Source organism: Capra hircus, chromosome 3 (genome assembly GCF_001704415.2).
Source record: "Capra hircus breed San Clemente chromosome 3, ASM170441v1, whole genome shotgun sequence".
NCBI classification, from domain to species: Eukaryota; Metazoa; Chordata; class Mammalia; order Artiodactyla; family Bovidae; genus Capra; species Capra hircus.
The window spans coordinates 93,562,418-93,573,281 of NC_030810.1; the positions used below are offsets into that span (position 1 = coordinate 93,562,418).

At 44.3% G+C, this 10,864-nt stretch overlaps 1 protein-coding gene across 1 annotated transcript; it reads left to right on the plus strand.

The window, feature by feature from the left end:
* Nucleotides 3,658-10,415, plus strand: LOC108635624 (ATP-dependent RNA helicase DDX25-like). Its single transcript, XM_018046512.1, is given in 11 exon segments — nt 3,658-3,664; nt 4,045-4,225; nt 4,276-4,351; nt 4,972-5,038; nt 5,282-5,326; nt 5,806-5,871; nt 5,874-5,940; nt 7,363-7,455; nt 7,541-7,643; nt 8,675-8,789; nt 10,189-10,415. Coding segments are annotated over 11 exon segments (1,047 nt in total).

A 10,864-nucleotide genomic window follows, 5' to 3' on the forward strand; every position in this document is an offset into this window, starting at 1 on the left:
GGTCTGTAGGGGCCTTACAGAGAGTTAGAAGGGAAGGCACAAGCTAATAATAATAGAAGGTGAACGGGGTCACCAGCACGGCACCCTCCTCATCACTCAGGTGCCACACTCCCTAGAGAAGTGAGTCCAGGAACAGCTGATCTAATTGGTCATTGGTCATCCTCTAGAGATAGAAGGGGTGACAATAAACAGCCTTGACGTACTCCTTTTCCTATTTGGAAACAGTCTGTTGTTCCATGTCCAGTTCTAACTGTTGCTTCCTGACCTGCATACAGATTTCTCAAGAGGCAGGTCAGGTGGTCTGGTATTCCCAAGAAACAACTAACTCAAAATACCATGGAACATAGAGTAAGGACTTCACCCATCACTGGTCTTTTCTAGGTATATGTCACATTGGTATCTACCACTTAACTTCCAAAATGACCATCAAATCTAGCAACTGCAAGAGGAATCATGCCAGAAAAACAGACCTAGGCTTTCTGTTTGTCTAGTGAGCAAAGCCAGCACTTGTTTCATGAACTTGTTACCTTTGGCCAATGTGAGTTGCTGTTTTTATCAGTGTGTTTTTAAAGTTGCTGACAGTAAGCTTACCTATTAAACAGTTTTGGAAATTTGTGAACTTGACTTTATTTTCTCTTAAATATTTTCCAAAGGCAATCTCAAACCTAGGTTATGATTCTGCTTCCAGTTATACTCTCCATCATACTCTCCGCACCTAAATGAGAGCCAAAGGGAATGAACAAAAACCTGCCCTTTATACACAATCCTACATGAAGGAACAGCAAGATAACCTTTTGTTACTAAAGGAATACAGTAATTCCACTAGCCATGTTAAATGTTTTTTAATAGATGCTTAATAATAGCACGATACCACATGCAAGGTTCTAACCCAAGTTTTGTTTCAGAATTATTTCAATGATATGTTGCCCTCCGTTTACTTCTGGAATGCCATACTTTTCATAATTTGCCTCTGAGATTTTCTTAGAAATCATGTCTGTCATTTGAAGGCTATTGCACATTGCAACAGAACTTCAAACTACTAGCAGCTGGAGCCAGATGCAGACAATAACCAAAATGAATCTGGCCTGTTAGGGTCAAATCACTAACTGAGCTCATCTGAACTTATATCTGTTTGTTCTTGATTTCTGGTCCAATAATACCTAAAACCTGGAGGCTGTCAGATTTAGCATTTAAGCCAGAAGAGTGACAGAAGAAATAGCTTGCTTGTTCAAGGGAAAAACAGCCATGTAACAAAAATCTTCCCCAGTGGCCCAGATGGTAAGGCATCTGCCCGCAATGCGGGAGACCCAGGTTCGATCCCTGGGTTGGGAAGATCTCCTGGAGAAGGAAATGGAACCCCACTCCAGTACTCTTGCCTGGAGAATCCCACGGACAGAGAAGCCTGGTAGGTTACACCCCATGGGGTTGCAAAAAGTCGGACACGACTGAGCGACTTCACTTTCACTTGACCATTACTATCTGCTAAAATATATTTTCTCTGTAATATTTAAGTTACATCATTCATTCATTCACCCAGTTCCATTGTTAAGCATTCATCAGGGAGAAAAATAATCAGTGGCTCAAAGATACATATAACATTCACTGCAAATAAGCAAAAACTGCCAACTGTCCAACAATAGTGAAGTAATTAGAAGTTAGTCATTGGAAATATATGGGAAGCTAATAGAAAAATGAAAACTAGATCAAACAAATAGGCTGCATGCACTGTCTTGCTGCACACACAAAGCACAAGGAAAGATCAACACACCTAACTCCAGGTAGTGGGATTCAAGGTAGTTTGTACCTCTTTTAAAAGTTAACAGCCACATGGTATTTTTTTACATACAAATCAGTTAAAAAAAAAAAAACTCCCAATGGTTTGCTTCTTCATATATTTCTCAAAGCCCAATATTACCTACCTTATTAAACCAATTAACTAGTCCAAAGGTATTAAACCGGTAATAAGACATTTTTGGCAAAACAGAATTGACTCAGTATAGTTTTCCCCAGAACACCACTTCCGCTCCTCAGGGTGAAGTGCAGTGGTTTCTCAAGCAGCCGTGTAATATCAAGAAGTGAAGTAAAAGTCGTTCAGTCGTGTTTGACTGCGACCCCATGGACTATACTGTCCATGGAATTCTCCAGCCCCAGAATACTGGAGTGGGTAGCCTTTCTTCTCCAGGGGATCGTCCCAACCCAGGAATCGAACCAGGTCTCCCGCATTGTGGGCGGATTCTTTATAGCTGAACCACAAGGGAAGCCCAGGAAAGGGTCACCAAATTATCAAACAATTTCAAATTTTGGGGAAAATACTGCCACACCTCCACACTCCACATACTACCGAATCTCCATTTCTATTTGGTTTCATGAGCAAACGAATTCTGAGGCAGAAAGACTACACTCCGCAGTCCCAGGGCCCTCAACAAATCGAAGTAAGCAAGCTTCTAACTGCTGCACGTTTCTGAACGACTGCTCCAAGAAGCATCAGACACAAAAACACAGGGTCTTTAGTGAGGTTCCACTTCCATACTCAAAAGAGTGCTTTCTTGAAAAGATCAAGGTACAGAAAAAGGAGCATAGGGAATGAGAGAAACGTCCATCTGTTTGCCCATCTGTTCGTTCCTCTTTGTAGAACCCAGAAAATACTTCACCCCCAAAAACCCGCACACTTACCTTCCGGTTGTCGGCCACGCAGCTTTCCGCGAGACAGGAAGCTGTCACTTTGCGTCTTCTACGTGCTCCTCCGGGACCTCATGGGAAATGTAGTCCACCTTATGGAAATGTAGTTCTAAGAGCCGGGAGTGCAGGTTTAACACTAAATCTGCCTAATTTTGTAGTCCGGCCGCCATCTGTGCACCTCCAACAAGGCATGATCTGGGGCCTGCGCGAGGACAAGAATAAAAGATAGGATAATTTCTAGTCCGCTAAAATAATAGAACGTTAAATTTAAAGAATTTGACCCGATTTTGGAAAAGGCAATAGCACCCCACTCCAGTACTCTTGCCTGAAAATCTCATGGAAGGAGCAGCCTGGTGGCTGCAGTCCATGGGTTGCTAAGAGTCGACACGACTGAGCGACTTCACTTTCACTTTTCACTTTCCTGCATTGGAGAAAGAAATGGCAACCACTCCAGTGTTCTTGCCTGGAGAATCTCAGGGACGGGGGAGCCTGGTGGGCTGCCATCTATGGGTCACACAGAGTCGGACACGGCTGAAGTGACTAGCAGCAGTAGCAGACCCGATTTACTCGTAGTTAAATTAGTAGAAAGCTATCATTGAACGTCAAAACCATTTACAATTAGACTCCACACGAAGGGCTGAAAAGGAATGTGATCGTCTCATAACAAATGACCGAGATGTCTGAGTAACCAAACAAGGATGGGGAGTCTGCTTCAGCACCACGGAGAGTCATAACTAGGCTTTGCGCGTTTTCTAGAGATGCTGATTGAAATCTCAAGATTCGGTTAGAAATTTGAAGAAAAAAATACTCTGCTTCTTTTGTCCAGATTTAGCAGCCATTGGCGCAAAGAATCTATCCCTGATTGTGCAGGTGAAGGTGGGAGGTGAAGGCTGTACCAAAGGGGAAACAGTTTTCTCCGCGTTGTTTCAGCACGAGACACGTATCAGAACTAAGATGAAAACAAGCCGGTATTGAAACATGACAGGTATCGAGTAACAGGGACAGTAGTTAGAATTTGAGTAACTTTACTTTCCTTTCTGCATCTTTCCCATTTGTCCAGTGAGCCTCACTCGTCTGACTCCACTTTCCTATGCCATTCACTACTAGCCTTTCTGACATCTTGCAACGTAGCAGCAGCCATTTCGGGGGAAGGCGAACATGCGAGTTTGAAGCGGGGTGCGGGGGTCCTGCGCCACAACCTGGAGAATAGTCCGGGGAGAGGGTGGTGGGAGAAGAGGTAGGACTCTCGAATCAGTGCGGAGATCCTGCCGCTTAGTCTCCCACGCCGCTGCTGGCTCAACAGAGGTCCGCCTAACATTCTAACATTCGCCAAAGAAGAGCCCGTGCCGGGTTTCTAACGCCTAGAGCGGACCTGCGGCTGGGCGGAGGACCGCTACCCCTCGCCCTCCTCCCGGACCACGCCCTCCGCCCTGACTCCGCCCACTTCCCCGGAGCTAGAGCGCCTGCGCGCGGCGGGTGGTGGCTCTCCGCACCCCCCACCCCACCCCCCGCCCGGCCGGAGGAAAGCCATTGGCCGCCGTGTGGGGCCGCGTGCTGCCTCGCGCCTGTGACTGTCGCACGTGCTGGGGCCGGAAGCAGCCGTCGCAGCGATGGCGTCGTTACTTGGGGAGGCGACGCGGGGGCCGCGGAGAGCGAGCGGCTGAACGGCCACGTAACCGCCACCGAGCCGGGGAGGGCCAGCGGGTGGGAGCTAGAACAGCACTCCCTGAGGGAGATGTGCTGGGGAGGGGAAGGGGGAGCCCCGGTAGCGTTTGGAGTGGGGTGTCAGGTGAGATGTGGCAAGGATTTGGAAGCGGGCCATCGAAGGGAGACTCCGAGAGAAACAAGACCTTGGGTTGGAAAGGGCAAAATGAAGACACTTGCGCCGGGAGGGAACGCAGCTGGTGGCCCCAAGTAGACCCCCGACTTTTCTATTCTCCCAATTTGACCACAAGGCCTCGGCTAGCCTTCATCTTCGTCTTAACTAACCAACACGCTTTCCTGTCCACTTTCCTTTGCTTGTCCTGTGACCCCCAAGAACCGTCCATTTAGACCAGAGGCTTAAAAGAGGAATTTCACATGCAGGAGCAGCGGAAAGTCCCCTTCCAATTTTAGGGTACTTCATACAGGAGACCAGTTCCTCAGAGGAATCCATTTATACATAAGTTGCAAAAGAAACAGTATTGGGAGGGGGAATCTTCCCTTTCTTCCTTCCAGTCTGTTAGGGGGCAGCACTGGGCTGCTTGATGGTTTGCTTCCTAATACTGATTGAATTTTGTTATCTTTCAATAGTTTTCAAACCTCATCCACTCCCAGAAGAACCTTCTGGGTATCAAGAGTGCTACCATCCCAAACGTAGGTGAGTGCTGTTAAAGGAGACTGGGCTCAGTTCCTTGAAAAAGTGTTGTTTTCCTCATATCCCAACTTTAGCTCCTTAACACTCAGGGCCTCCACCACCTCCCAGTCTTTTTACCCTCTTCTCTACTGCTTGACTCTTTTGTGCACACTGTAGAGTCAGCAAGAGAAACTGGGATAATATGCTAGATGTTTCTGCTTGACATTTATCTTTACAGTTTTTTTTTCCCCCCTCATATCCTTTTAGATGGTTCTGTTAATAGGATTGAAGACGATGATGAAGATGACGTAGGTAGGAAATAAATCCATTTGTGGGTATTTACTCGCATTCTGTTTCATGTAATCATGACTTCACAATTGTGAATGATAATATCTTAAGTGGAAAAGAACCATCTTTGCTTCTGTTTTCTTTATGAATAGTGAATGTCAGAAAAAACTAATTTGGGAGTGGGGATTACCTCTTCAGAGGAAAATTAAAATAGAATATGTAGGAATGGGTTAAGAATTTTCAGCTGGCAAGGACAAAGTTGGTCTGGTGGCAATGGATGTAGGCTTGCTTGAGGATAGAGTCTGGTGTAGGGCAGAGTCTAAGAAACAGAATTCTCAGTGCTGTGTCATCCTTTCTAGAACCTTCTTTAGAAGAAAAATGACAGCAGGAGCAGTTGCTTGATATACAGTCACTGAATGGAAGGAAGCAACTTGTTAGATGTCATTCGGGAGGCTTGACTTTTCCCCTGCAACATCCCCTTTTTTTATCCTTTGCTTTTCTAGTGGATTTGGCAGCTAATTCACTCTTAAACAAGTTAATCCGGCAGTCCTTAGTAGAATCCAGTCACCGGTTGAAGTCTTACAAAAGGATCCCAGCTCTCCACTCTACTCAGTGAAAACATTTGAAGAGCTGCGGCTGTGAGTATTTGTGCCTTAAGTGTGGGAAAATGCCAGAAAGTGTAGCCACAGAACAAACTAATCTGCTAATAATAAATCCATCAGATTCTCCTTCATGTTTCTAATAATAATCAGCATTCAACTGAAGATGTTGGACGTTTTGCCTGGAGATAAAATACAGCTTAAAGAGGAACATGAGGCTATCTGAGTTGTACAATGACTTGAGAACCTTTCTGAAAGTGAAATTTTTAACCTTGCTGGACTATGGGGGATAGCTAAGCCAGACACAGCCACATTGCTACTCTCCATACCAGAATACAGGGCTTCCCTGGTGGCTCAGTGGTAAAGAATCTCCCTGTCAATGCAGGAACACAGGTTTAATCCCTGGGCTGGGAAGATCCCCTGGAGAAGAAAGTTGCAACCCACTCCAGTTTTCTTGCGTGGGAAATCCCATGGACAGAGGAGGCTGCAGTCCAGTTCATGGGGCGGCAAAAGAGTTGAACATGGCTTAGCGAGACTAAACAGCAATAACAATACCAGAATACAGATAACAGGAAATTTGGTGGCCCAAATATCCCTTGAGATAAGTTACAAACTTTTACCTCTTTACTTTTGTCTCAAATGGTATGTAAATAACTTTCTTAAATTGGTTTGTATTTCCTAGGGATTTATCAGTTGGCATTAAGGAAATGTATTTTAACAGGGAGAGTTACTGATGTGGAGAAACCCAAAGTCCTGATGCCCTCTTTCTAAATGGGGAGATGCTTACCTATGATGAAAAGTTGGCTGCCAGTAATCTAGCAGTTCATCTACCAATTAAACACATCCAGACTGTGCATGTCACTGTAGTGGAAGTATTCCAGCCTACTTCACTTTATTCTCTTCTGAACACCTGTCTTGAGACTCCCCCTCCCGCCCCCTGCCCAGGAAAAAGGCATTTAAAATACCAGCTTAGAAGAATGAGCTATTGTTGCATCTTCTTCTCCTAGATAGAACTGATATAAGAATCACCTAAATGAAATTTTGTCTTCTCTGAAAATTGCAATTAAAACATAGAAGTTTGTCATTGATTAAAAAGAAATAAATGATAAATATCATTTAGTTTTCTGCTTGTGTGGAAAACAAAACTCTCCTGGAAAATTGTACTTCTCTCAGATGAGTTTTCCCTTTTTTTTTTTTTTTTTCTCTTCGTTCAAGAGAGAGTTCACCTTTAGGCCCTTACTACTATGCTTGGTCTAAGCTAATAACATAACTTATTGCTTTAGTGCTCCAGATGTACAGGCATGATTGTATATGTTTGAGAGTTGAGATTTGGATATGTTATTAATACTTTTCATACTCTGTTGCAAAGTGGCCTAATATAGAAATGCACTTTTCATGTTTGTATTTCTGAGGCTACTGATGCATCATAGCCTTCAAGTATTTGATTTCTTTTTTTGGCAGCAAGGAAGAGTTACTAAAAGGGATCTATGCAATGGGATTTAATAGACCATCCAAAATTCAAGAGATGGCTCTTCCAATGATGCTGGCACATCCGTGAGTTTCCAGGGAAATAGTGTTGCAACTTGGTTATTTTTGGTCTCAAATTCAGTTGATGGCCAGCGTCTCCTCTTTCCTACAGACCCCAGAACCTCATAGCCCAGAGCCAGTCTGGAACAGGAAAGACAGCTGCTTTTGTCTTGGCAATGCTCAGCAGAGTTAATGCCTTGAAATTGTTTCCACAGGTAAGGAAAGGCTGAGAGAGATAGGAATGCTTGCAGCGCCAGTGGTATTTTAGTAATGGGCAGTAGTGCTGCCATGATGTGGTGACATTTAGAACAGACGTTCTTTCTTAAAATCAGAGGGTTATAGGCAGCAGTATAGGGTAGTGACTGAGAGCACAGTCTTCATAGTTTGACTGGTTCCAATACCAGCCTCTCTACTTACCAGCGGAAAACCTTAGGAGAGTTAGTAAATCTTTTGGAGTACATTTTCTTGTTAATAAAAATAACATCTATAAAGGTGTGGATCACAGTTGTCCAGTTTGCCCTTGAACCCTGACACCAAGCACGGTGCTTGCCCTGTAGAAACCGCTCCTTAAACATTGAATGAATGGGTATCTGCCTCAGGAGTGTCATGCAGATTGAGTGAAATAATACACATTTTTAGCACTATGCTCAACATAAAGTGAGCATTCAGGAGTGATGGCTATAAGGCTGTAGCTCACCCAGTCCCTTTTACTTAACGCGGAAGGAAACAGCCTTGGAGAGGGAGAGGTTGCCTGTGAGGTGACAGTTGTCACACAGTGGCTGAGCAGGGGCTGGAACTGGAGCACAGAAGACGCAGGTTCAATCCCTGAGTCGAGAAGATCCCCTGGAGAAAGAAACGCAGTCCACGCCAGGATTTTTGGCTGGGAAGTCCCATGGACAGAGGAGCCTGGTGGGCTCCAGTCCATGAGGCCAAAAAGAATCATTACCTGACTGAGCACGCCCAGCATGACTGAGCAGACACGAGTGTGGTTGCTTGACAATGTTGTGTTCGTTTCTGCTGTGCAGCAAAGTGAATCAGCCACACAGATACATATATCCCCTCTCTTTTGGATTCCTTCCCATTTAGGTCACCACAGAGCACTGAGTTCCCTGAGCTATATAGTGGCTTCTCATTAGTTATCTATTTTATACATAATATCACTATACCTCCACAAATTTTAATTGTATTTCAGAATTGCATAATGGCTCTTATGAAGCTTTTTCCTTCCTCCTTATCTCTCTGTCAGTGCCTCTGCTTGGCTCCTACTTATGAACTGGCTCTGCAAACTGGCCGTGTGGTCGAACGGATGGGGAAATTCTGTGTGGATGTTCAAGTGATGTATGCCATTCGAGGAAATCAAAGTATGTACCAGCGAGCCAGTCCTGGCTGATATATGTATATTTAAATGAACTATTTTATTTACTTATTTTTAGCCAACTTTTAGGAGAAGGCAATGGCACCCCACTCCAGTACTCTTGCCTGGAAAATCCCATGGATGGAGGAGCCTGGTAGACTGTAGTCCGTGGGGTTGCTAAGAGTGAGATACGACTGAGCGACTTGACTTTCACTTTTCACTTTCATGCATTGGAGAAGGAAATGGCAACCCACTCCAGTGTTCTTGCCTGGAGAGTCCCAGGGACGGGGGATCCTGGTGGGCTGCCGTCTATGGGGTCGCACAGAGTCGGACACGACTGAAGCGACTTAGCAGCAGCAGCAGCCAACTTTTAAATTTCATCTTTTCTTTTGGCTGAGCCCCGTGACATGTGGGATCTTAGTTCTCTGACAAGGGATCACACCTGCGCTGCCTGCGTTGAAGTCTTAATGACTGGACTGCCAGGGAAGTTTCCCTGGCTCATATTTTAGATCCTGACTCCACCAATAATCATGGTATATTAATACCTTCTCTGCTTTCTCGCCTCTAAAATGAGGACATAATGGCACCTGTATCATAGAGTTGTTAACTGGAATTTAATGAAATGATAGAGATGAAGCACTGTGTACACCTCCAGCGTGTAATAAAGATCCAGTGCATGTTAGCTTATCACTCCCACAGCTGGAACAACAGCTCTGCTTTTGCCTGTTCTCTTCTGTGAGGCTCAGTTGTTTTGTACAGAACAGGTTTTATTGTTTCACTTCTTCATGAAAGTGCTACATGCATATAGCTTAAAAAAAAGTCTTTAAAACCCAGAAAATTTAAAGGTAAAAGTATAAGTTGTTCTTTCTCATCTTTCAAAAACCTATTTCCAAAGACGACTATGGTTTTGTTATCAAATCTGTGGGGGTTTTTGTTTTTGAGTGTTGACAAAAAATGGGAGCATTTTTTTGTGCTGTTCAAAAACTTACGCATCTTAAACATCTTTTCATGTCAGTGTGTATAGCCCCACGTCCTCCTTTTGATCAGCTGTATAATATTCCATCATTTTTTCATGGGACCTCTTGATGGACATTGTGGTGGTTTTCCGTTTGGGGAAGGTCTGAAGGCCTTTTACCACTGTGCCACTTTCCTGTAGGATGTGTGGAGATGTTGCAGGCCGGCTTCTTAAATGACTGTGAGGCAGAATCAGTTACTCAGGACTCTTAACCATTACTGTAAACCAAGAAACTCAGGGACTTCTCCTAAAACTCTGTAAAATCAAAAACACAATGACCCTTAGGGTTTGCCCTTGGGAAACCAATAGGAAATGTGTTGCGTGACTCAGAATTCCAGACGGTTAGAGTGGTTTCCAGCTAAAGAAGACCTTCCAACCCTTTTCTCCATAGTTCCCAGAGGCACGGATGTCACCAAACAGATTGTAATTGGCACTCCTGGGACTGTCCTGGATTGGTGTTTCAAGCGAAAATTAATTGATTTGACTAAGATTCGTGTGTTTGTCCTGGATGAAGCTGATGTGATGATCGACACGCAGGGATTTGCAGACCAAAAGCATTCGTATTCAAAGGTAACCTTCACGTCCATCCTTTTCTTCCTGGATCTTCTATCCAGATAAGGGATTTCATTTGTCCAGTGCTCTTCATTGTCTTTACTGCTTTTTCCTCACTTCCTTCTCCTTTAAAGCAGATTGGGTTTTCATCATTTTTAGCAGCTCAGTGAGCCTTCGACCTCCTGTAGTTTCCCACTTCATCTTGTAACTTTGCTTTACTCTTGTGTTGCAGGCTCATAGTGGGTCTGCCACCAAATTTTGCCAATAATCTTATATTTGAGCAAAATTCTAAAGAGAATTTATTAAAACCCCATAGCGCTATTGTAAAGACACAGTAACCTGGGGTCAGCAACCTAGTGGTCTAGTCCTGACCTTGCCTGTAAGTTGTTAAGTAAATCTTGCCATTTTGCTAGGCCTCTCTCCCAGGATCACCATGGGGGCATAAAATTTCAGATTATCAGGCCTAACCTGAACCTTATGGAATCATAATTTCTGGGAGTGGGCCTCTCTGTATC